This window comes from Chionomys nivalis, chromosome 10, assembly GCF_950005125.1.
Source record: "Chionomys nivalis chromosome 10, mChiNiv1.1, whole genome shotgun sequence".
Classification (NCBI taxonomy): Eukaryota; Metazoa; Chordata; class Mammalia; order Rodentia; family Cricetidae; genus Chionomys; species Chionomys nivalis.
Window position 1 is genome coordinate 68,453,661 of NC_080095.1, and position 27,489 is coordinate 68,481,149.

The 27,489-nt window shown below is 40.3% G+C and overlaps 1 protein-coding gene across 4 annotated transcripts in view; it reads right to left on the reverse strand.

Moving 5' to 3' along the window:
• G2e3 (G2/M-phase specific E3 ubiquitin protein ligase) overlaps positions 1-23,705 on the reverse strand; it is a 40,054-nt gene extending 16,349 nt beyond the window's left edge. Inside the window, exons 1-8 of one of the 4 annotated variants that reach the window (XM_057782524.1) lie at positions 23,566-23,705; positions 17,758-17,798; positions 15,828-15,925; positions 12,972-13,073; positions 5,385-5,509; positions 4,420-4,585; positions 1,679-1,785; positions 833-949 (exon numbers count right to left, since the gene is read on the reverse strand). In XM_057782524.1, coding sequence (XP_057638507.1) covers positions 833-949; positions 1,679-1,785; positions 4,420-4,585; positions 5,385-5,509; positions 12,972-13,073; positions 15,828-15,925; positions 17,758-17,794 — 752 coding nt within the window. In that variant the 5' untranslated portion in view covers positions 17,795-17,798; positions 23,566-23,705. Of the gene's footprint in view, positions 1-832; positions 950-1,678; positions 1,786-4,419; positions 4,586-5,384; positions 5,510-12,971; positions 13,074-15,827; positions 15,926-17,757; positions 17,799-19,561; positions 19,657-23,287; positions 23,523-23,565 lie in introns of those variants that run through there. The other 3 variants (XM_057782521.1, XM_057782522.1, XM_057782525.1) reach the window with 3 other exon arrangements.
• Between the last annotated feature and the right edge of the window lie 3,784 nt (positions 23,706-27,489).

Below are 27,489 nucleotides of genomic sequence, written 5' to 3' on the forward strand. Positions count from 1 at the left end.
ACTGTCACGTATATTCTTTAAGAGGAAACTAATCACATAGGCTAATTTTTCTAAGCTCATACTTAGAGTGAAGTTTCCAACCCAGGTCACCTTGGCTTTAGACCCACGCTCCACACCACACTAAGCTGGCTTTTACCAATACCACCTTTGTCTTAGTAGGATGAAAGGAGTACAATTAAATATAAAGCAAGCATCCAGGGAACAGCTTTATGTGTCCCACGAGGGAAGGTAAAAAAAGGATAGCAATCTCAGGTAGGAGATGTAGATTGGGGGCCTGCGATATACAGGAAGCTTCAAAGGCTGGCCAGTGCTCAATGATTCTTCACAAGCAAGAGTCGATACAAGAGAATCACTTCATGATAAACAATTCTCAGCATCCTAAGCTTTCTATGTTAAGGGAGACTACATTAGCAGGAACAAGAACATATTTTTACTATTGCATGATTAGGCCACAGATAATAGAGACAACAATGAGGACACATGAGGAGGAACCACCTGCATCACCTCCAGGGAAAGCTTCTAAAGATGATGTCAGAGGTCCCTAGGTCTTGGACTTCTAGCTCTAAAGAAGCACCCAGTCTTCACTTGGTTACAGGAGTGGTATGTAATTTACATTGATAGCACCCCCTCAACTTGGAACAGACTCATGAAATTTTACTAAAAAAAGTTAATATATTGATTACAGAAATTTCTCTGTAAACATATGTACTTAATAAACATACTTGATCTTAAGCTAAAACTTCAAACATCCTAAGAGGAAAACTATTTCACTATTGAGATAATCTACAGTATTAGTTAGAACTAAAGGCAATGCAACTCGCAGCGGAAATACCTATTAGGTTCATTATAGTCTCGTCCCTTTTTGCAATGACATCTTCGAACATCACAGCGGTTATGGCTCTGTAACAGATCTTCATAGGCATTTTCTTCTAATTCCCAGGATGCATCTCTATAATGAAGTAAGATATAAAAAGGTGTTAGTCTAACGAAATTGATAATTTCGAAACAAGGACAAAAGTTAGCCTTCTTAGGCTGATCTTCTGAACATAGAAATCCACTGCTACTTTACCTTACAGTCAGTTTCACAGCTAACTTTCAAACACTACGTGAGAAGTTAAACAGAATCTTTTTAAGACCTAGTATTAGCATTTTTTCTAGTATTTCATTTCTAATTTTGTTGTTATACCCTAGGCTAGCTTCAAACTAAAGTACCTTTCCCCAGTTTCTCAAGTGCTGGGATTACGAAGTGTGTTTGTTTTGATCTTTTTTCCCTCTCACTCCCGCCCATGCTCGCCTGCACACCTACCGCCTCCCAAGGACTGGGATCCCCTCTCAAGTTTATAACCACTACTTGGGATTTCTTGTCGTATGACATTACTAATATTCTTTTCCATTTTAAACCCATTTAGTCAGTCTTAGGTCATCTATGAATACCAACTTAAAGGTGCTATATAAATCAGCAGAACTGGACTTAACTGAGAAACTAAGAAACACAGCAGCTAATAAGACACTGATACCACAGTGCCTGTTCTTCAAGACTGGCCACCTGGGAGAAGGCACTTGACCATGTGACATGGCTACTTAGCCACAATCACTATTAAAATATAAATTAATTATTTTTAATATTAATAAATACTACATTTAAATGTTTTTGGTCAAAAAGCCAAATGTTACTCACTTTTCAGGAATATGAATTCCCATTCTCAACATCTCTTTCTGAAAGATGTCGGTATTATTGCATAGTGTACACCTAAAGAAAAACACTCCTGCACTTAATGCTTGAACCTACAGCAGAAAATGGAAAATCTATTGTTAGCAATGCATCTCTCATCAGGATGTGAATCATATAACTAACAGAACATATGCTATCTTTCCCTTACTCTAGCATGAAAATATTTTCTCTGCCAATGGCTCTTAGAACTATAAGCAACCACCTTCAACATGGAGAGCACTTCCTTCTGTTTAAAAATCATCTCACAAACACTTAATTCTTAACCTTTCAGCAGTCCCCGATTTATTTCCTGCAACTTGAATACTCTTCTAGCTTGCTTTCTGCTGCTATGATTAAAGAGGGGTGAGAACAACTCACAAGAGTTGAATTTTGTCTTCAATTCCCAGGTCCCACATCACTGAGGGAAGAAATCCAGGGCAGGAGCCTAGAGGATCTGGACAACCCAGGGCAAGTGTGCTTGGGTAGCCCCTGTCAACAGTAGCCTGGACCCTCCTCCACCATCTGTGCTCAATGCCCCATAGACATGCTCATAGCCCAATCTGTTGAAGGCGAAGCCACAACTGAGGCTCTCTCTTCCCAGGTGTACCTAGCTTGTGTTATGTTGCCAAAGCTAACCAGCACAGACGGTTAATACAATTTCATTTCCTAAATATTGCTTTATCCTCCATAGTAGAAGAAGAAACAATAAAAATCTTCAGTTACTTAACTAGTGCTTATTATTATGTAAGCATTACTATTTTTATTTGTAACTGTGTTGTTTCTCCCCTAAAAGGGAAGTACTGACATTTTAAGAGAAGTCTCCATGGCAAGACAGAGAACATGATATTAGGAATACTGTAATTAATAATATGTTTGATATGACATTCTGGCCAAACTGAACTAGGTAATAAGACTAAACAGGTGCATCAAATCCTGGAGAAGAAAAGCTTCAATGATAGCATAAACTGATAAGAAATACAGTATCTGGAACAATAAATAGCTTATAGCAGCGAGACAGCGGTTACAACAGAAAAAGACACAAAAATAGGAGTTGGACTGATAAGGCTGCGGGACAGATGAAGGATGGAGAAGAAATAGAGGAAGAAGACTGAAGCTTGGATGCCTAGCACATGTTGGGCACACACAGGAAATACGGGAGAGGGAACAATCATGTTGCTAGGATACCTCAATTAGTGCAGAGAGAAGATGCTGTCTTACTAACCATGGGATCTGATACAAAGTACCTGGTAGAAAAGGAAAGAAACCAGAGACAAAACTGACCAGCAAGCACAGAACGCGTGGAGGACACCTGGACTCTGATGAGAAATACAAACTGAGTAAACACCATTCTTGCCATTTTAATATCCAGTCTCTTTTCACCAAATTTCTCTATGTGACAATCCAAGTAGTTAGAAGTGATATTGTTTAACCATGTGCTGTAAGCTAGAGCGGGTCTATTTCTGATTTTAGCTCTAGAATCAAGAGTCTCTATAGATCCTTTTAGAGAAAGTGACTGAAGAGTTAGTGTGCAACTAATTATAATAGTAACTCTTTATTGACAGATAATAGTCAAGTTTCTATGTGGATAGAATTCTAAATGCGTTTTTTAAAAACAGCAGTATGGTTTTTGTTAGCAGCATTATTTCTAAGGTCTGTCTTACATCTCACCACAGACAAGCTTGGGGGTGGGTGAGAGAGAGCTCTACAGACCGCTAGATCCCAGGCCCCTGCTTCTACTTTTCAACGACAAAGTCTTTATTAAAACTCATGAAAACATTAGGTCAAATCTAGGACCTCTCTGTGCTTTATTACTAACATGATGGCATTCATTAATGCACTTCCTGCTACTAACACACATCTGTGTTTGAGAATGAACAAACTTACAACCATTTCCAACAAAATAGGCTCCAACTTACCACTTTTAACTAAATAACCTAAGTATTAACGTTCAAGAGAACATTTTTTAAAAAAGCAGAAACCAGTCAAGCTGCAATACCTCATTACTCTAGTACTTTTAAGTTTTTTTGTAAATATAGGGTAATTTAATACCTGATACCTTTCAAAAGAATTAAGGACAATGACCAGAAACATTTTACTTTACTAAATAAAATAAAATTTAAGCTTTATAAACAATATTTTGTTTTGTTATGTTTTGTGAGACAGGGTTTCTCTGGGTAGCTTTAGAGCCTGCCTCTGCCTCCCAAGTGCTGGGAGTTAAGGCCTGCACCACCACCACCCAGCTCTATAAAACAATTTTTAAAAAGTAAATTTTTGTTATTTGGCACTGTTTTGTCTAAATATATGTCAAATATATGTATATTAGATATAAAATACTAAATAATTGGTATCGCTTTCAAAATATTTAAGAATTTTCCCCAAATAAAGACATTACAATTACACTGAATGTTTAGCATTCTGGTGGCTTCTAATGCGCATTCAACCCAGGGGCCTTGTGCACTCTTGGCAAGCAATCTACCATTGAACTACACCTCTGACCCCATTTTCAGTTTTTATTATACTGTTTATTTGAGTAGAGCGAATACAGATTTATTAAGGGAAACTGAGAACTCTCAATAGTAAAATAGGCTCTAAGACAGTAACTCTGATATTTTATGATATTCTATAACATTGACAGCACCAGATTTAAATTCAAATAAGCAAGCAACAGATTTTATATTATAGAAACAAAAACTGCAAAGTTGCATTACCTGTAAACAGTCTCTGTGAAACCAAGCATTCTTACAACAGGGGCTTCGCAGGACACTGTAAGTAGGAATAGGATCGATGAACTCCAAACAGATGGTACAAGGTAAAGAGTCTCTATACATATTGGAGGTCATTGCTTGAACTGGCCTATGTTTCCAGCAAAATGACCTAAAAATGGAAATTATTTAAGAATATATAAGGAGGAGAAAACCATAAATCAGTTAACACTGTAATTTACAGAAAATTCCTTTGTTTTACAAATACATCTAAAACAAATGTGCGCCCTAGTACATTCTAGAGTTGAAAGCTGGATGTGAATAACCTCAGGACCTTTGTAGACATGGCAACTCTGCAGTTTGATCAGATGGAATTACTCCAAGAAGTCATGCATTATACAATACAATATTATATACAAATACATCATGTATCTTACATATATATTATGTATGTATTATAAATTTAGCACAGTTTTAAAAAGCAAATTTACATGGGCTATTTATATACCATTGTTCTTTTTTTTTTTTTTTTTGTTTTTTCGAGACAGGGTCTCTCTGTAGCTTTGGTGCCTATCCTGGAACTAGCTCTTGTAGACCAAGTTGGCTTTGAACTCACAGAGATCCACCTGCCTCTGCCTCCCGAGTGCTGGGATTAAAGTCATGCGCCACCACCGCCCGGCTATACCATTGTTCTTTAACATTTATTAACATTTATATTTTCTTACTTAAAAAAATTTTAAATGTTTTCAAGATGTTTTGCCAGTATATACATCTCTGTACCAATTACAGGCTAGGTGACACCAAAAGCCATTAAGAGAAAGCTGGATCCATTGGAACTGAAGTATCAGAGAGTTGTGAGCTGCCACTTGGGTGCTGGGTATAAAATCTGGGTCCCGTGGAAGAGCAGACAGTGCTGACTCATCATTCCAGCCCCTCATATTTAACACTTAATTAACAGTTAAATAACTCACGCAAAATTGTCAGTGAACTGGAAAATACATTCATTCTGAAGTCCACAGGGAAAGTGGTAACTTCGTTTACATCTGGGCACAACACATCCAATTGAAGCACCATTTTTCTTGCAAACTGCACACTTCTAAAAGAAATATAAAAACAGGAGAATATTAAAATTATCAGTACAATAGCATAATCAAATAGTTAATGAGTATTCCTTGTAGAGAGACAGAAGATTATTGCCATAGTGATAATATATTCTATCCTAATCCAAATGAAAAAATTCTAAGATATGTGCTGTGTAGGTCTTTTCTTTTTAGTCAATTTGACGTTAAGAGTGCTCAGAGAAAAGGAGCTTCATTCAATTGAGGTAAACGCCTCCATCAGATTGACCTGCAGGCAAGACTCTGGGGGCATTTTCACTATCAGAGATTGGTGTTGGGGGATCAGCCTATGGTGGCTGGGCAGGTAATCCTGGGTTGTATAGGAAAGCAGGCAGAGCAAGTCAGTAAGCAGCATTCCTCCATGGACTCGGCTTCTGTTCCTTTTTCTAGGTTTCTGTTTGAGTTCCTTCCCTCAAGTTGGACTGTGACATGGAAATTTAGGTAAAATATACTGGCCGGGGACGATGACTATCACACACCTTTAATCCCAGCACTCAGGAGGCATAGACAAGTGGATCTCTGAGTTCGAGATCAGCCGGGGCTAACAGAGAAGAAACCCTTCCACGCTGTTTTTGACTATGGCGTTTCTTACAGCACTGGAAAGGAAATTGGCGTGGCTTGCTCACCTAAGGGATGTTAAAATTTAGAAAAGCCAGTATCTGGCCGGGCGGTGGTGGCACACGCCTTTAATCCTAGCACTCGGGAGGCAGAGGCAGGTGGATCTCTGGGAGTTCGAGGCCAGCCTGGTCTACAAGAGCTAGTTCCAGGACGGGCACCAAAACTACAGAGAAACCCTGTCTCGAAAAACCAAAAAAAAAAAAAAAAAAAAAAAAAAAAGAAAAAAGAAAAAAAAAGAAAAGCCAGTATCTGTGAACTGAAGTGGAAATGGAAACACAGTTCTTATAGACATAATTATTCAAGATCTTAAGGTCTCCTTTGACTAGTGTCTTTATGAAGGCAGAGTTAAAACACAAGACTGCTGTGGGATAATGTTCTTGTATAATGTAAAGTTTTGTCACTCATACTGGTTTGATAAAATGCTGTTAGCCAGTAGCTAGGCAGGAAGTATAGGCTGGGCAACCAGACTAGAGAATACTGGAAAGAGCAAACGCAGAGAGTCAGTCACCAGCCAGATGCAGAGGAAGCAAGAAAAGAATGCCAAGCCAATGGCTAAACATAGAGAAGAACTATGGGTTAGCCGGGCCACGGTAGTGATGCCTTTAATCCCAGCACTCAGGAGGCAAAGGCAGGTGGATCTCTGTGAGTTCAAGACCAGCCTGGTCTATAAGAGCTAGTTCCAGGACAGGCTCCAAAACCACAAAACCCTGTCTCGAAAAACCAAAACCAAAAACAACAACAACAACAACAAAAAACTATGGGTTAATTTAAGTTGTAAGAGCTAATTAATAAGCCTGAGCTAATAATAGGCTAAAGAGTTTATATAATTAATATTAGCCTCTGTGTGTTTCTTTGGGACTGAATGGCTACAGGACTTCCATCTACAAATGTCGCCCAACATTTGGAAACTACGCCTACATAAAACCTGAGAGAGTTTGAGAAGGGATTCTAGACACAAAAGAATAAAGTCAAGCACGGTTTCTTGGTAGCAGCATTTTCTCAGGTAGGCTCTGTTAGAGGCACACCTCCTTTAAGAGAGACTTCCTGACTCAGCATCAGTGGCAAAAAACTGCACAGTTCTTTAAAGAGACCCCGCTACCAAACAGTTAAATGATGTTTATGAGCAGTTGGCAGCATGCTTCTTAGTGTTGGCATGGACCTAGAAATTCCATAGAGTTATGGCAATAAATGTGTCTCCTGCCAGTACCTCTACCATGAAGCTAGACTCTCAAGAAGTCAAGGAGTGGTGGAGCCAGCCGCCAAAGTTGCCACTAATCCTAGCCATGTTGTTTAGCACATTAAAGATTCATACGGCCACAAAAGGGTAAGAGATATACAATAAAGACTAAATAAAGCCCCAAAAACCCTCTAAATGGTTTATACAGTATTTAAAAAAGTATATGTAGGCTTGGTAGAGAAAAGAAAAAGGACAGAGAAAGTCCTAAAAAACAAATAGAATAGCCAGGTGTGATGGTGTATGCCTTTAATCCCAGCACTTGGGAGGCAGAGGCAGGTGGATCTCTGTGAGTTAGAGGCCAGTCTGGTCTACAGAGTGAGTTCCAGGGCAACCAAAGATACACTGAGAAACATTGTATCAAGAACCAAAAATTAAAAAACAAAAATAAAAGACTTAGAGTTTTTAAAAGCCACATAAAGATGGAAACTACACAGAGAATATGGCTACTGCATGTTATTGTATTGTCTTTGAATTGCTTGACTGCTGAGGAAGGAGCAATAGCTGCTAAACGACATTTTATTATTAACGCTGCCGGATTAATCAAACCTTTGTTTTGATGCCTTGACTTCAAAATTTAAGTCAAAAGAATATTACATTGAAGAGGTTTTGTTTTGCTTTTGCTTCCACAGGAAATGATACGCTGTGGATTCATTCTGGGTTAAAAAAATAGTAAGGTTTTATCAAGAAAGACCCCGTGAAAAATCTCCAATAGGAATAGATGGCCCAGATGAGCCAACATTTCAGAGTTATCTCTGTTGCAGTAGTCTTCAGAGTTCTAGAACAACTTCAAGGCTGACTGAGAGGATCTAGTCTCACAGAATACCCCAGTCAGAACTTGACCATAGTCCTAAATTTTCTTTGGGTCCCCATAGTATTACTAGCGTCCCCAATCATCAGGTAGTAGCCTAGAAAACTAGGCACACATTCCCCCCAAAATGGATTATGGATGTTTGTCATTGTTTCATGTGTTGGTTACAAGTTGTTATGGATAATTGGTGTAGGAGGTCCTTCTGTATTTGCATTGCTTTCATTGGTTGGATAAAGAAACTGCCTTGGCCTTTTGATAGGGCAAAATTTAGATAGGTGGAGTAGATGGAACAGGATGCTGGCTGGGAAGGGCAATGTGGCAGACGCCATGGTTCTCCTGCCCAGGACGGACACTGGTTAGACTCATGCTGCCGGTAAGCCACAGTCAAGTGGCGATACACATTAATGGAGATGGGTTAAACTAAGATGTGAGACTTAGCCAGTAAAAGGCTAGAAATAATGGGCCAGGCAGTGTTTAAATGAATACAGTTTCTGTGTGATTATTTTGGATGTAAACTAGCAGGGCAGGATGGAACAAAAGGACCCGCTCCTCTTACAACAGATAATGGTCAGAAAAAAGGCTAAACAAATGAGATTAGATTCAGGGCTCTTGTTTTGAAAAGAAAAAAAGGGGAAGTACTGTGGAATAATGCTCTTGTATACTGTAGAGTTTTGTCATTCATATTGGTTTAATAAAACACTGACTGGCCAGTAGCTAGGCAGGAAGTATAGGCAGGGCAACCAAACTACAGAATTTTGAGAAGAAGGAAAGGCAGAGAGTCAGTCACTAGTCAGACACAGAGGAAGCAAGGTAAGAATGCCTTACTGAGAAAAGGTACCAAACCATGTGGCTAAACACAGATGAGAACTACAGGTTAATTTAAGTTGTAAGAGCTATTAACAATAAGCCTGAACTAAGAGGTCAAATAGTTTATAATTGATATAAACCTGTGTGTTTCTTTGGGACTGAATGTCTCTGGGACCAGGTAGGACAAAAACTTCCATCTACACCAGACACTAATAAAACAGGCTATATGAAGACAAAAGATGACCTGGGGTTACACTATTTGTGAACAAGGGACATGGAAAGCTACCAGCAACCATCAGGAGGGAGGGGAATAAACACTCAGGAGGAATTCACTTCATAATCTTTAGCAAGCTCCCAATCTCCCAACACTATACTTTGTAACATTCAACTCTAAACTCGTGAGGAACTGTATTTCTGTAATTTCTTATGACAGTCCCGGGAAATAAGACCAAAGTCACTAAAAGTGCCATAATAGTGGCACATGCAGAAGATAGTAATTCGAGTATATATCTGAGCCTAAAAATACCTTGGAAACCCTGATAATGGTCAATGATTGAGGGATTATAGACTCACTGCCATCTCATAGGTTCATCCAGGCCATATGAACGATCCTGGAGAGGATCCTACGGTAGGTTGCTGTGGGATGGTCTTTCAGTACACTGTGAATGTGTTGTTCTCTTTAGTTAATAAAGCTGCTTTGGCCTATGGCAAAGCAGGACAGAACCAGGCGGGAAATCCTGGCAGAGATACAGGCAAAGAAGGGTGGAGTCTGGGAGACACCAGCCACTCAAGAGGAAGCAAGACAGGGAGAAAACACCTTGGCCATGTGGCAATACATAGATTAATAAACACAGGTTAATTTAAGATGTAAGAGCTAGCTAGTAATAAGCATGAGCCATCAGCCAAATATTTCTAATTAGTATCAAGTCTGAGAAGTTATCCAGGAACTGGCAGGCTGGAGAGAAACCTCTGCTTACAGTACATGGGGTTGGGAGGACTCCTGCTCAGGTCAAGATGCTTTCAAAGGCCCAATGTACTCAGAGGATTTTGATGTTTTAAGAAAATAGGTAGCTAAAGAAACATGCAACGGAAACTACCCTAATTCCAAGTTTGCTGTTAAGAGGTAAAGGAATTTTGATAATAGCATCCTCCCTTGTGAAGATGGACGCTAAAAAAAAAATTCCCACACTAGCTCAGAATTAAGTACAATAAAGGGTTATTTATTTAGGGGTAAACTCACAGATCACAGTTCTCTGCTAGAACGGGGAAAGCAACCAAATCCCTCAGTCGGAAGAGACGTTGGACGTGTGTTTTACATCAGCATATATAGTATAAGAGGCCATGCCCAAGTGGGTGGGTAACTTAAAGGCTGCTGGCTGTAGGAACTCCTACAGCACCCTTGATCTTTTGGCTCATGCTAACCACCACACAATGTTTCTCTAGAGCCCATGATACTCTATTTTACCATCAACTCCTTTTATTCCAACCACTCACCACCAACAGTGACTATCACCACTACAATAAATGCTTTTGTGTGCTTCCTCTGCAAGCCTTCATGAATGACACTGCCTTACCTTCCCATCCACCTTATTTTCACATATGGCACACATTCCTCCATCTCAAGACTTTGGAACCCCAATCAAAGGCTTTTTCTGTACTTCAACTCGTGGCTTCAGCATTTTTTGTATCAACCTCTGAGTTCCTGAATATTTTAATGTTCTTTGCCCCCACTTGAAAAAAATGATAAATTATCACATCTTCTAAGCTATTCACTATGGAAATCATTATTTCAAGTGTCACATTCAGAACTTCTCGTATTTTCAACTTTTCAGTCTTCAACTGCCATTATTTCTACTCAGAGCAAATACAGACTAGGTTTTCCCTTGCAGATACCATAGTTATCATATGGAAGCTTCGAAAACAACTGAATAAGCAAGAAGTTAAATTTAGGACACATAAAGAAAGATCATTAGAGTTACAGAGACAAAAAAAAAAAAATCACCAGTCCACACAGTTGTGTAATTTCTACCTTAGCATCATTCCAGTCTCAGCAACTGAGGTACATGGGTGAGGAGAATCTGCATTAAAGGACTGCAGATTAGCAGAACTAAACTGTTGTCATTGGCACAAAAATAGATAGAAATGGAAACCACTGCATTAAGCAAAACAAGTCAACTGCAAATACATACTGCAGCGTGTTTTCTCTTACACGCAAATCCTTCATTTTAGTGTGTATGAAAGCGACAGAAATGAAAGAAAGGGAACTGCTACTGTCATGCCAACTCAACACAAGCTAGAGAGGAGGGAACCTAACGGAGAAAAGGCCTCCAGAAAAATCAAGCTGTAGAGAAGTTTATGGGGCATTTTCTTAATTAGTGATTGATGTGGGTGGGGCCACCTCAGGGTTAGTGATGCTGGGTTCTATAAAAACAGCAGGCTGCAGCAAGCCAGAAGGAGCGCTAGTGTGGGAGAATTGTCTATATTCTGTCAATCATGTTTTAAATAAACGCTGATTGGCCAGGCAGGAAGTATAGGTGGGTCAACCAGACAGGATGTAGCTAGGAAGGAGGAAGCCCATTCCCCCACTCCTGCCCAGACTCCGAAGAAGCAACATGTGATCTGCCCTGGCTGTGAAAGGTACTAAGCCACATGGTTAGCATAGATCAGAATAATGGGTTAATATAAGCTACAAGAGCTAATAAGTAGCCTGAGCTAATAGGCCAATCAGTTTATAAGTAATGCAGACTCTCTGTGTGATTTTCTTTGGGGCTTGCCGGCTTTGGGGTACCAGGCGGGACAGAAACGCCTACAAGCAGGCATCCTCATTGTTACAGAGCACACTAGTAAGCAGCAATCCTCCATGGCCCCTGCATTCTTACCTCCTGCCTGAATGCTCCCACAGGTCCCCTCCATGGCTCCTGCATTGTTCTCCTGCCCCCATGTTCTGGCCCTGTTTTGAGTCACTATCCTGACTTCTTTGAATGAACACTGATGTGGGAGAATAAGCCCAATGAACCCTTTCCTCTCCAAGTTGCTTTTGGTTATGTTTCATAACAGGAATAGTAACCCTAAGACAGGAACCGTAAGAGATAGTTCCAGAGGGGGGTGGGCTCAGGGAACATCACAGAACACGGGGACATAAGACGGATGGAGACTGTGGTACAATGGTACCTTTGGAACATGGCATTGCTCATGTCCTCGCGCTCACAGCAATTGTGACCATCAGCACACAGCACAAGCCTGGTCTGTCAACATCCTACCATGGTGTGAGAGAGGAGTTCGTAGGTCTTACAATGCCCTGCGTGTTTAGGCAGCTAGGGAGTTTGGATACATTTCTGAGTATCTAGAGGCAGTTAATGGTTAGTAGGAAGAAGGAAGATTTTCTTTTGTGGTAATACCACTGTAAGGAGCCCAAACTCCTGTAAATAAACTTTACCCCGGATGCTTTATGTAATCTTAATAAAATGCAGTAGGTAAACAGGAAAAACAAGAATAAGTAAGAACATGAATATAAAGGACTGGTGAAAAGGGACCCACATGAATACAAGGGAAATGGAGGCAAATACATTATATATGAACCAAAATTCCACAATGTATGCATAATTAACATATGCCAATAAAAATAATTTTAATAGAATAAATGAAAGCAGACAAGAGGGCTGGGGGGAAAGAGACTAAGAGCAAAGCATGTGGGCCTCCTTCAAAAACTAGAAATAAAACCAAAAGTCAACGAAATAACAGAAAAGACGACTAGAAATTCCCTACTGCTAAGTTTTAATCAGTGTAGGTTAGACTTTCTTCTACAAAAATATAAAAATGTTTTATCAAAATTTATATTAGATAAAAATGTCCACTAGAATAAAATACCTTACCCATAAATTTCTAGTACAGGAACTGATAAAAGAAACTTTCCAAGGCAACACTAGCAGCATCTGTGGAACTTAGTGTAAGGAATAAAACAATGACTTACCAGTTTAGAAGCTCTATGGACTTCCTTCTTGATGTCTTCTACTAGGAAGCCATAAACTCCTTCTTCTTCTTTACCTCTCTGCCAAATTCCACTTGACATTAACTATGAATATATACTCAATTAGGAAATGCACTCCAAGAAACAAGGTTGGAATTAATAAATGTATACATTACTATTTTTTTCATGGCCAATAAGAGGCAATTAACAGCACTTGACTTTGAAGACACTGAATGTTAACGGTGTATACATCTGAGTAACAGACAGTCAGAGCCTTATCAGCCACACCCTGGCACTCCAGTCCGCTGTAGTGCTGGAGGATTTTCATACTGTTCATAACAAAATACAATTTTAATAAGGTTAAGTCTAGATCAGCATTTGTGGTGGTTTGAATAAGAATGGCTCATATATTTATTTGAACTCTTAGTCAACGTGGAAGTGAACTATTTGAAAGGATTACAAGGATTAGGAGGTGTGGCCTCATTGGAGGAAGTGTGTCACTGGGGGTGAGCTGTGAGGTTTCAAAAGCTCAAGCCAGGGGGGCTGGAGAGATGGCTCAGCGGTTAAGAGCATTTCCTGCTCTTCCAAAGGACCTGAGTTCAATCCCAGCTACCCACATGGTGGCTCACAACCATCTAATGGGGTCTGGTGCCCTCTTCTGGCCTGCAGGCATACACATAGAAAGAATATTGTATCCATAATAAATAAATAAATATTTAAAAAAAAAAAAAAAAAAGCCCAAGCCAAGTGCATGGCTGGTTTCAGATCAGGGTGTAGCTCTCAGGTACTTCTCTACACCTCGTTGACTTCCTGCCACCATGTACCCTGCCATGATTATGGACTAAACCTAGAAACTGTAAATAAGCTTCCAATTAAATGCTTTTTCTTCTAAGAGCTCCCTTTCTCATGGCATTTCTTCACAGCAGTAGAGCAGTGACTAAGACAGTACTCTTTTGAAGAATTATATTAAAAGTCAGACTATAGGAGCTGGAGAGATGGCTCAGAGGTTAAGAGCACTGACTGCTCTTCCAGAGGTCCTGAGTTCAATTCCCAGCAACCACGTAGTGGCTCACAACCACCTATAATGAGATCTGGTGCCCTCTTCTGGCCTACAGGCAGGATACTGTATAAATAAATAAATAAATAAATAAATAAATCTTTAAAAAAAAAAGTCAGACTATAATTAAAGCTTTAATATTAGTAAATATGCTATATAAAACACATCAATAAAAGCAGAGTTTGCAATTAGTAGTTTTAGTCTCAATAATATCCTGAAATACAACTAGTACATATTTGTCTAAGACTTGGGTATAAGAAAATGACTAACAGAAACAATTCCTAAAGTCTTTATAAAAAAAATAAAAGGTGCCGGGTGGTGGTGGCGCACACCTTTAATCCCAGCACTTGGGAGGCAGAGGCAGGCGGATCTTTGTGAGTTCGAGACCAGCCTGGTCTACAAGAGCTAGTTCCAGGACAGGCTCCAAAACCAGAGAAACCCTGTCTTGAAAAACAAAACAAAAAAAACAAAACAAAACAAAACAAACAAACAAAAAGGTTAAGTGGAAATTTTCTCTTAAGGCACAGTATGAAATGATTAGATTCTTAGACGAATCTACCAGTATACTGAACTCCTAGAGTACAGTGGCTGGTGCTAACTGTCAGTCACAGAACCTGCATGTCAACGGGGACGATTATGGTGACAGCTCTAACATGGGTGGGAAGACCTGTGCATTGGGAGTTAATGTTCCCTGGCTGGGACCCTGAAGAACTCAAGTGAGCTGAGCTCTGTGCATGTACGTACGTATGTATGTATTCTCTGTTCTCTGCTGATCAGCTCTCAAGCCCTGCCACTGTGCCTTCTCCACCATAACAGACTGTGGCTGGACTGGGGGCCAGAACACAGTCGCCTCCTTCAAGTTGCTCAGGACACAGCACAGCAACAGAAAAAGCACCTGAAACAACCACTGTCTTGGATATAACACAGACAATAAAGCAGAAGTGATGATGACAATGAAAACTAGACAGGTAATGGTTTCATCTAGGGTCTCTCTCCCCCATCCCCTGTACGATGTACCGTGAGCAGTCCTTCTAAGAAGTCTAGCAGTAAGGAGCTAGAAGGAACTACGACCAAAAGCATGAGCGGCCATTGGAGGGAGATTCTCCAGCTTCTTAGTAAAGCCTTCAGACGTATCTGGGTGACATCTAAATTGGAGTCACATTAATGACTCAGCCAAAAACTATTCAGAGAATAAATATTGCTTTTCTGTTAAATTTCGGAATAATTTCTATAGCACTCACAAAGAACTAACTTGGTTTCAATGCAGCCATAGCAAGCTAACGGTCTAAGGCACCAGGAACTTGCTTCATTTCAGGTTCTCTGAAATGGGAAGCCAGCAGAGCGAAGGGGAACAAAGGGAAGCCATCTACGAGTGAAGTCTTTGCTCTTCCCCTGAGCAAATCCCATTACCGCCTATTTCTTTTCTACTAATATTAATGGCCTTTGGTCAGAGCTTCTCCTTCCAGTTGCTCTATGAAATGAAATACTTTTCTTCTACCCCCTGAGCCGTCTAACAAGTCTTTTCTGAGACAGATCACTAGCAACAAAGGAAACAAAAAGTGGTAAAAAGGTACTTCCCTTAGAGCTCTAACCATTCTCTCCTTTTTAATAGAAAGATAAAACAGGTAAGGATAAGTCTTTATATGCACCAAGTAATCTCAGGACCTTAAAATCCAATATAAAAATGATATTTTATATAGATATGGAAAAGCTCCAGAAGCTAAGTGATGTACCTAATTCTCAGAAGTCAGTGTCATCTATTTCCTCTCTAGTGCACACTTCTAGAACGAGCGTCTACTTACCAAACAGTAGTAATGGACACTGAAATTCCATTTCTCGTAAGTTTTCTTTTCTCCGTATTTATTGGGACAGTCATCACTTTTTCGGCAGAAAATACAAGCTAATAGCAAAAAAGTAGGTAAATATAAAATTTATCTTAAAATTACAAAATAATTTATAGAATCAGTGCTTCTTTGATGTGTGTCCACGTGTGAATGGTGGTCAGAGGACAACCTCGGGTGCTTCAGCTCTCCCTTTCCAGTTTGCTTATGGCAGGGACCTTCTGCCATCGGCTGCTGCACACACCAGGCCGTCTCTGCCTCGCATCCTCTTGTAGGGACACCAGGAGCACAGCAATGTGCCACCATGCTTAACTTCATGTGAGTTCTGGCGTTCAGAACGAGCACAGCAAATACTTTACCCACTACTGCAAATCCCCAGCTGCAGAATTTTGTCCAGTTGGACAAGGGTCTTGGGTAGTTCATGTCTATGGTTTCAGAGGGCAGTCCAAAAGAAAGTGATACAGACCTCATTCTCAAATAAGTGTGATTATGTTTTGATCTATGTAGTAGCTCCTGAAGGGATGGTGTCAAATGCCTGTTTGTTTTTGCCAGCCTCAGAATTCTCTTATGGTTAAAATAAGAACATTAGCTGCAGAAGTCTAGGGCAAGCAATCGACAGACTAAAGAACTAGGAAAGAAGTGGAGGACAATGGATATATACAAGAGTTAGGGTCTTAAAAAGCTCACATATATACCGCAGAGTAGGGGTCAGGTGTGCACCCATGGACATGCCCATGCTCATGATGACCCAAGAAAACAAAAACTGACTGCTGGAGGCCTTGAGTGCATTCATAACCAATACATTAGAAAGATGTCGAATTGATAAGGGCCCAGAAGGCCAATATACTCCATTAAGCATTCATTTTTATAGCAGACTAAAATCCATTAAAACTGTGCTACTTCATTAAATTTACTTTTTAAAAATTACCTTTACCAGAACAAATACTGGTTTCTATTAAGCACACTGATTTAAATAAAAAACCAGAGGTATTCATCCAAGGGGAAACCAAGTCAGAGTAAGGGTATATTAAGCAAGTGTACAATAGTATTATTACATAAATCACTACAATTTCTAAACTACTGGCATTGCTGATATAACTCAGGAGGCATAGCAAGAAAAGACAAAGGTATGTGGGGATAGAGGATTGGTAGGAACAAATTTCCTTGTTCAAAGTAAGGTAGAGACTAAAAGTGATCGTCAAGAGGATGGATATTAAGGTAACTAGAGAGTTGGCTCGTTTGGTATAATATTTATCACACACACATGAGAATCTAAGTTTGAATCTCTAACACCTGTAAAAAGTCAGACTCAGTTGTACATAATTCCTACACCAAGGAGGCAGAAACTGGTGGATTCCTTGCTAGACAGTTGAGTCAAATGAATGAGTTCAATATTCAGTAAGATGACGCATCTCAAAAAAAAAAAAAAAAAAAAAAAAAAAAAAGGCCAGGCGGTGGCAGCGCACACCTTTAATCCCAGCACTCGGGAGGCAGAGGCAGGCGGATCTCTGTGAGTTCGAGGCCAGCCTGGTCTACAAGAGCTAGTTCTGGGACGGGCACAAAAGCTACAGAGAAACCCTGTCTCGAAAAACCAAAAAAAAAAAAAAAAAAAAAAAAAAAAGACTTTTGTCTATTGCTTATACTGTCCTCATTTTCAAAGAAAAAACCATGAAAAATTTAAACAATAATTTTCACAGATTCAAAGCCTGACAAATCACATAATATATACAAAAATAAATCTGAAAAAATGTCTCTGGTAGCACATTCAGTATGTGGAAATGAAGACAATCATAATAGAACATACTAAGCATGATCAGAATAGTCATTCTTATAGCTAGACATTATTCAAATGAATTTTATTGTAATAAAAATATTGTAAATAGTTACTTACCAAGATTTTGTGAGTCATCAGGCTTATTTTCATTCATTTTACTAGGAAAGTAAGAACATTAATCTTAATTTAAAAAAATCTCTAACCATTTTTCTTAAATTCAATCAGTACATGATTGCAATCAAGTCATTTATAATCATTTCATTCAAAGTATAGTAGTTAATTTTCACTTTTAGAACAAATAGAGATCAAAAAGTGTGTAAGAATTTGAGGATTCTTTAGCACTGGAAAGACTATTTAATTATTAAAATAAATCCTAGGATTGTGGGATGCCCTGCAGTGCACCTAAAAGTTCCACCTAACAGAGAATTGTCTGGATTCCCATATTCCTAAATAAATATTAAAGTAGTTTAAAAAGTAAAACAAAGACCAGTAAGAATAAAATTTTAAAGTCCCCTTGTAATTACATTATCCTGTCCCAAATGTGATGGATGCCAGCTATTGTTAACTGTTGGGTTTATTAATACATAAACCAGCACCTGAGAGTCCCAGCCAGCTATTGTTAACTGTTGGGTTTATTAAAAAATAAACCAGCACCTGAGAGACCCAGCCCTTTTCTGAGGGTAGCATCACCGTATCATCCCGTGTGCTGCAAATCATTATTTGCTCAATGTGACTGGTATATACGACTATATAGTAATTCTAGAACACGATTTCTGTATAACGAGATCCCAATTTCTCTGTGGTTACATATTTTTGGCCTTTTCCTAATACAAAGACTCATGGAATCTCTCTTGGTGAATGATGTCATAAAGGTCTGACCAACTCTTTAAACAGTCATGTTACCTAAATTTCTTTAAAAAAAGCTGTCAGAGGTTCCCTGTTCATTGCTAGGTAGCCTAAGATTACCCAGTATATGTCAGTATCAAACTTTAGTTTTTCAAGTCATATCAATGCCATTACTCCAAAGATGCAATCGGACCCAGCAGGAGACCAGTACTTTCAGTCATCTGGTTTTGTTCGGTAAGAAACCCTATTGGTTCTTCCGCTTTGTATTTCTACTGCAGAGTCAGAATACTCGTGTTTTTAAGCCAGTCCGTGCAAACGAATGAAGATACAGGGTATATACAAGTTGTATGCTTTTGCTATTTTTTTTTAAAATCCTGTGACTTTTCCCCCCCAGGATTGAAGTAAAAACAGCTACTCAAATAGTTGACATTTTGAAGAAATTATACCAATTGTATAGTCTATACTTTTATTTTAGAGACAGGGTCTTACAATGTAGCCTTGGCTGGCCCTGGAATCTCAAGAGATCCACCTGCCTCTGTGTCCCCAGTGCGGCAATGACATCCAGCTCTAGTACACACTTCTAACATTAGAATTTTTGTTCTTTGATCCCGAAATATGCTTTTCCTTTTTTAAGTCCAGATTTAGGATCTCCCTCTCACATGAGGGCGAGAACCTGGGCACCCTAAATGTTAGGCCAATGCTCTACCATGGGGTTCATTTCACCTTGTCCCGAGAAAGGGACTAAACTGGACAAGGCAACATCCAATGTGCAAGCCTGCCACAGACTACTTATTACAGGCTTGCACCACCACTTTATTTCCAACAAGTCTACCCACATATTTTTAGTTGTATCTCGAAAGCATTCCCAGGATCAGTCTTAGAAAACAGTCACTCTTCCCTTCTCTGAAGAATCAGTATCTAACGGAGTTCCATAGGGCCAAGTAAGGACTCCCCCACAGCTTACCCTCACTTTGATGTTTCAGTAGGCAAGGCCTGATGCCCTGACCTGTGTGATTAGTTCTTAATAACATCATGCCATCAAAAGCCAAAAACAGGATCACAGATCTAAACGTACATCTTGGCTGGGCACGATGGTGCACATCTTTATTAACAGCACTCAGGAAGTAGAGGAAGGTGGCTTTCTGTGAATTCAAGGCTAGACTGGTCTACACAGTGAGCTCCCGGCCAGCCAAGACTGCAGTGAGATCCTGTCTCAAAAAATAAAAGTGTATTTCTAGAAAAAAACAAGAAAGTCTTTGTTAACTTGTATTAAGATTTGCGAGGGGGCTGGAAAGATGGCTCAACAATTAAGAACACTGCTCTTGTCGAAGATCCAAGTTTAGTTCCTAACACCCACAAAAAAGGCTTACAACGACCTTTAACTCCTCTACAAGCACGGGGCAGGCATGTGGTGCACAGACATATGCAGGCAAAATATTCATATACATGAAGAAATCTTAAAAAAAGGAAAGATCATAAATTATGAAGCTGAATCACGAGATCATTGATGAATGATGAAATTTAAAAACTCAAAAAAAATTAGAATCAAGTAAAAATGAAAATATAACTTATCAGAAGCTTTAAGAAACAGTAAAAGCAGGTCAGGCTTTTTAGCTCCGTGGTCCAAGCCCTGTGGGGGTCTCTAGTCCCTAAGAGAGAAACAGGAAAGGCAGAGGAAAGCTCATGGCCATGCATGCTTACATTATTAGAAACAGAGAGAACTCAATGATGCACTTCAAAGACTCAAAGAAATGATTTACTTGGAAACGACATGATTGACACTCTTAGCCAGAGTAACCAACAGAGAAAACAAAAATTAATGAGACCTACGAAATGGGGCTCATCTGGATGAAACCTTGGCCACCTGCCCTGGTGGGATATGGTATGTTTTTAAACTAGGCTGAGGTGATGGCTTTACTTTATAAACACATTGTCACTGAACTGTGTATTTACAATGGTTAATTTCATGTGAATTTTACCTAGAAAATGCTATATGTACAACTATTTCTATCAAATATTGGATGGAAGCAGAGTTGCTTTTTCTGTAATGGCCAAAAACCCAATGACCTAAATATGCATCAAAGACAGATTGAAACATTGCAAGCATATTTGTACAATGGCATATGATCACTACACTGCATTTAACTGAACCCCTAAGAAGGACGATGTTCACTACTTACAAACTGAATCACCACATAAATTTTGTATTAGGGATATCTCTTTAAATTAAAAGGAAAATGAATCAAGGTACTAGTGTGTCCTGATTTTCATATACAAACGGCTCTCGGCAAACAGCTTCCCTTGGTCTCTACATATTATGCTCACTGCTCGGGATTCTAATGTCATCCTAACTCACAAAAGGATCTCTGCAGTTTGCATTCCAAAACCTTGTAGTATTCCAACTCAAAAATTCAAGAAGAAATCATGTGGATGATCTAGACTGTTTAAGGTACACAAGTTCTGATTAAAAAATGCACACCACCTTGCCTGCAGAAGGGGTATCTGATGCTCCAGATAACCCCGCCCCCGATCTTTAGAAGGATTGCCCAACATTATTGGACAGGTTTTTACAGAAAAGAATGTGGGCAAGGTGGTTAGGAAGAGCAAACTGCTGCTTTGGAGCTCTCTCGCACCCTTTATTTAGTTATACTGTACATCACTCATTTTCACAAACAGATCAAATATAAAAGAACACATTTGAAAAATTATTAAATATTTTTGGTACCTCAGTTCAAAAATGTCATCAGGCGGGCTGGAGAAATGGCTCAGTGGTTAAGAGCACTGACTGCTCTTCCAGAGGTCCTGAGTTCAATTCCCAGCAACCACATGGTGGCTCACAGCCATCTATAACGAGACCCAGCGCCCCCTTCTGGCATTCAAGCACACATGGAAGGAATGCTATACACATAATAAATAAATAAATCTTTAAAAAAATGTCATCAGGCTTAGTGAGCGAATACATATAAAACAGCTAGTAGGTCATAAATGTGAACACATACTGATGATCTTTTTCCTTATTTGAAAGTTCTCCACTATGTCTCAAATTTGGCTGTTTAGAGACTGTGTATCACCTGAAAACAGTCTGGAATCAGGCTGTCTGTGGCCAGGCTGCAGAGTTCTTTTTGTTGTTGTTTTTTAAAGAAGGTGGAGATTGGGATCATATATTGGAGAAAATGGGAAACCACAGTTTTATAAGCCGAAGCAGCAGGAGACAGGAAGCAGTCCTTGCAGAAATTTTTATCTCAGGACAGGAAGATGGCTCAGCTGTGAAGGCTCCAGCCACCAAGCCTGAGACAGAGTTGTAGGAGAAAAATGACTCTCAAGACAGACAATCCCCAGGAAACAGGGTCTCTTGGTCTCTACATACTGGATCACAAGGCCTCTGGCCTCCATAAAGCAAGCGCATGCACACGTGGACACACACTAATTTAATTTCTTAGTTAAATTTATTTTGGGAACTTTAATTAGTTACATAAGAACTACTGAATCTTTGTTTACTTATTGAAGACTGTCGGTACCCTCATAGACATTGTTAAAGGTTAAGGAAAAAACATATAATATGGTTGTTCCATGTTTAGTAGCTATATTTTAGACATCTGTCTTAATTACATGTATCATACACATGTACCAGTCCATTGAATTCCCACAATAATCCCACAAGGAAGGCTTGTATTCATCCTCATTTTACACAGAGGAGACTGGAATCAGTCAAGGTCACACAACTAAGGAAGAAGCGATGGACATACTAAGAAAGAAGTCTGGTTCCTGCTGCATGTCTTTAAGCAACATTACCAGGCTTTTCTAGGAAGACCTGTTTTTTAAACCTCTTGCAGAATATTCTAACTGTTCTGTTAAAATGCAATTATTCAAGTCCACCAGTCAGAATCTGTGAAGTACAGGCATCAGCATTCACCGAGCCTTTATAGGAGTATGCTCACAGTAAAGTATGACATTTCTCTATGCACGTAAAAGAAAAACAAAGGAAGAGGCTGGGAGCAAAAGCACTTTAAGGACACAGAAAATCTAGAACAGGCAACTTGCTGGTAGCATGTATGAAGAAGATTTGTTTGCAATCTTTGGGAAAGGAGAGCCAGTATCTTTGTGGCAACCTTACAAAAAAAGATTTCAATGATTGTACTATTTAAATTTTTTTCTTCCTGGTGAACACTGAAAACAACACTCCTTAGTAAGGATGGAAGAGGATGAAGAAATTATTTTATTTTAGATGTCAGTGGCACTTTTAAAAAGATGTATGTTTTGATGATACACTAACCAGTTGCTAATAAAACCTTGAAAGGATCTCTATGTATTTTTTTCTACAAATCACAAAAACTAATCTGACAATTTTTAGCAAGGCGAAATAGAGAAACTTCTATACATCTGAAATGCTGAAATATAGAAACTTCTATACATCTGAAATGCTGAAAGTTTACATTTACCGTGCACATCTGAGCTATTCAAAAAGGTATGAGTTTTCGTCGGGGCTAGTGAAGAGTCCAGTACGCCATAAAAGACGAACAAAAAGAAAACCCAAACAAAAACGCCCTACAACTCAATTCTTGAGTTCCTCTTAAAATAATTCGATAATAACACAGTCGGTCAATGAATGAAGAGGGCGAAAAGGCAGGCGGAGAGGCTAGACCCCTATCCCCATTGTTAGCAAACACATCTGTGAGCCACCGCTGTTACTGTAGCCAGTTTAAATGAGCCAAGAGGCTCAGATTTTTGCGGTACACGAGACTTGTCAAACCGTGAAAGAAAAATACCCGGGTTTGAAACACAAAGGAGACTCAGATTTCACCTTAAATCCCCACGAGGCATTTCAAGGCTGTCATTTTTCTGCGGTGCGGGGGACCGGTCTGAGGAGCCACTGGGAGCCACGTCGAGCATCCCTCCGTGCCACCCGCCCCCTACCTCCTGTCTTTCATTACGAAAGGGCAGCTCGCCCACCTACGGCAGCGCGGGGCGGCAGCTGCGCCCGTGCGCAGCGTGCAGCGCACACAGAAGTCCGCACCGCGTCCGCCCACCCGGCCGACATTGCCCGGGACCCTCCTCCGTCCCTCCCGGCCAGGTCCTCACCAGGCGCCGAGCAGATGTCCCTGGGCCGCTGCGTGACCGCCCGCGTCTAGCGCTGCGCTGCCGTACGCCCACCCGGCACGGCCCCATCCAACGGCTCGCAGAATTCAAATTCGCCCACTTCCGTCTGCGACCCGGAAGGTACGGCTGCTCCGCTCCGCCCCGCCCCGCCGCCGGGGAAGTGGGGAGGAGGAGGGACTGCGCCTGCGCCGTGGCTTCTGGGGTGATCTGACGAGGGGTGTGAGCTGGGACGGGTGCCGGCGAGTTCGTCCCGGAGACCTGCCCAGGGCTCCAGGCACCCCCACCAGGCTGGGACTGAAAATCAGCATACCCCATGCTACTAAGGACGCGAGTGAATGCACGTGCTGGCTGCGCTCTCCCGTCAGGGATTCTTTTACATTACAGTTCCCTATTGTCCTGGGAGAATTCTTGCTTGGCGCTGGGGGTGTCGGTTCCTTTTAGCAAGAGCCAGGATGATTTTGTTGTTGTTGTTGTTGTTTCAAATGTCTGGAGTTTCAGAAGGAAATACTATCTGAGAGGTTTGAGAAACTTCCACAAGGATTTCGGTCCTTTAGGCAGGTGACTAAACATTAGACCTGGGGTCAATAGTGAACAGCTAATACCTGAGAGCCCTGATTTGAACTTGATTTCCCCAAACAGCTTTTCGTCAGTGTCACAAAAGATTTGCTGGATTTCTAGAATCTAGACTCCTGGGTTCTAGATACCTGGCATGAAGGTACAAAGTTATTTGTTAACCGGTGTAACGTTTTTAACAGTGGGAAATGAGAAATAATCTGTCCACCAATAAAGAAAGATTAAGTGATGTTTTAGAATTCGATATACTGATACTGAAGGTGTTGAAAGTTCAAAGACCAGCGATGTTGAAATGCTAAGAAGTCTACTTTAGAAGGACTGTAAGACGTTTCTTTGGAAGTACGTGCATATGCATACAAAGTTTCGGGATGGAACCACAAACCGTACCAGTTATCTCTGGCAGTGAGCTTGGCAGATAGGGAGGGCAAAAGAGGGGAGAGCTTTAAAAACGTTATAACCGGCTGAATTCTTCAGATCAGGAGTGTTTGACACTGCCAATTTTGTTTTTCAAAGGAAAATTGTTAGAAACTGAAGGCGTTCTGTAGACAGAAACAGGCGCGTACATAAATAATGTATGCATGAATCGTAGTTGGCCGGCTTGTTTACATCCAGTCATCAGTGATTAAGGAGCTGGACACAGGGAGCAGCAGCTAAGAGCACTGGCTGCTCTTCCACACAGTTCTGGGTTCAATTCCGAGCACCCACGTGGTGGCTCACAACATGGAAAAAAGAGCCCTAGGGGGATCTAGCTTCTTCTGGCCTCCTCAGGCACTGTATACACATGGTGTATATACAGGCAGACAAAACACCCAAACACGTAAAATGGAAAAAAAATATAGCTACAAATTTTGCTATTCCTGTTTTACTATTGAATGTTCTACATTAATATCACAAGCTCATTAAATATGTAGTTCTTGAATGCAGAAACTAATTACGCTTTCTCCTGTGTATTTTACAAACCTTTGCACCTTCTCTCCAGGAAGTTTTATCTCTCACAGGAATTAAAATCCTCAGTCTAACCTTCAGGCAAAGTTCAATATTCTTGTGGAGCTAGTTCAGTTGCTACCATCTAGAGGTCTTGATAGGTTGATTTTCTCTGCCAGTTAAAGAATTAGAAGGCAGGAAAAATCTCCAGCACAACAAATAACATCAGAGAAATTTCAACAAACACCATAGACAGCAGCAGACAGAATCAGCTATTGAAGAAAGGCAGTTACTGTGTGTGTGTGTGTATGTGTGTGTGTGTAAACACACGTATGCACAGACACAGAGAAAAAGGCCCTTTGGAAAGCAGAATAGGGGACTTCTACTCCTAAGCCAAAAATTATGTCTCTTCTCTGGGGCTGGCTTATTACAAGTTTCTCAAAAGAGTTTTCCTCCACCTAATGTAGAGTTGGTCAGTTGGACGAAGGATGGGATGGTTGATTGGGCCACGACTGTTGTGTACCGTGTTGTGATCTTGGCTTGAACTTGCTGAGCCAGTCCAGCAACGGGGGGCCTGCTGGAGGGAGCCAGAAACCTACAAAGCCATTGTTTTAAGCTGCCAGGTTTTTGTCTCAAGTCAGGAGGGTGGGGAAGAAGCCCACGGTGCTGGAAATTTACTGCCTTTATTACCTCCTCTTCACGCCTGCCCACCCCCTACTTGTCTCCCATCCAGGGAACTCTAAATTTCTCACTGTGATAGATTGCTTGTCTAAAGTTTAACCTCTGGCACCATCAAGAAAAAAAAATGCTCCCTGGATCTCTGTTTTATATCCAGGGTTCTCTAGACTAACAGAATTTATAGAATGAATCTCTCTCTCTCTCTCTCTCTCTCTCTCTCTCTATATATATATATATATATATATGTGTGTGTGTGTGTGTGTGTGTGTGTGTGTGTGTGTGTGTGTAAATCATTATTAGAATGATTTACAGGCTGAGCTCTGACTAATCCAACAGTTGCAGGCTATGAGCAGAAAGCCCGAGAATCCAGTAGTTTCTCGGTCCACAAAGCTGGACATCTCAGCTGGTCTACAGTATATGCTGGAATCCTAAAGAATGCCAATAAAGGAATGGAATTGCTAGCAAGGTGAGAGCAAGCAGGAAAATAGCAAAAGCTTCCTTGTTCTGTGTTCTTACAAAGCAGAAGGTGTGGCCCAGATTAGATTTTGGCTAAAGATCTGGTTTAAGAGTTTGCCTTTCTACTTCAAAGATCTTCCCACTTCGTATTAAGCAGAAATCCCTCGCAGGTGTGCCCCCCATTTCTGTGTTTTAAGTTATTTCAGAAGTAGTCAAGTTGACAACCAAGTAGAGCCATCACAAACCCACCTCTTGTCAATTAATTTCCAAAGTAAAACAATAGGAGGGGCACAATAATTAGGTTGTAAGAACAACTAAACATAGCTATTCCATGTACAGTCACAAGCACATTGTACATTTAACTAGGTTATACTATGCTAACGTAGTATAACTACCCTCATACAACCGCAATTGCATTATAAATTTAGAATAGGTGATAATGTCCTGTGAAGGACATTCTTTTAGTATCTCAAACTTAATTATGATAACCATTGATGGTCTCTTAATTGATGTTACATCACATGATAAAGAAATTGAGGCCAGGCAGTGGTATGCACACCTTTAATCCCAGCACTTGGGAGGCAGAGGCAGGTGGATCTTTGTGAATTCGAGGCCAGCTGGGTCTACAGAGTGAGTTTCAGGACAGGCTCCACAGCAACAGAGGAACCCTGTCTAAAAAAAAAAAAAAAAAAAAGAAATTGAGGAAAGAAAAAAATATTGCACTAACACATTATTAACAAAATATAGCAGACATACTCATGTCAATTATCCCTTTTTTGCAACTGTTTAAGGGGCCTTAGCTGGTATTTATAACTGCATTCTGTATTTCCCTCACGCTTGGCAAGTATTTCAGCAGGTCTTGACTCCTCCCAGAGAAATGACCCACACCTTCATTCCTAAAGGGTCTGTGTTCTTTGTCATCCTCCCAGCATTAGGCTGGTGTAGCTTCCCATTGACTTTAATCACAGGTCATGGTAGACCCAAGAGTCACCCTAAAGGATCTGAACTTCAGACATTATCTCTCTCACCTCAATTCTGGAGGAGCAATCCAATTTCCCATGGCAATCTGGGTTTATCACCTCTTCTAATACTGTTATTCCTATCTTAACCTGTTAGTTTAGGGCCATCAGAAGTCCAAGGTTGCCGGAGGGAAGTCTGAGTTTCCAGCTCAATGGAATGTTTATTGTGGTTCCTGGCAGGAGCTCTCCCTGCTCTGGAACTAAAACTTCTAGGCCAGCAGAACTTAAGGTCATGGGAAAAGGAAACAAAAATTTT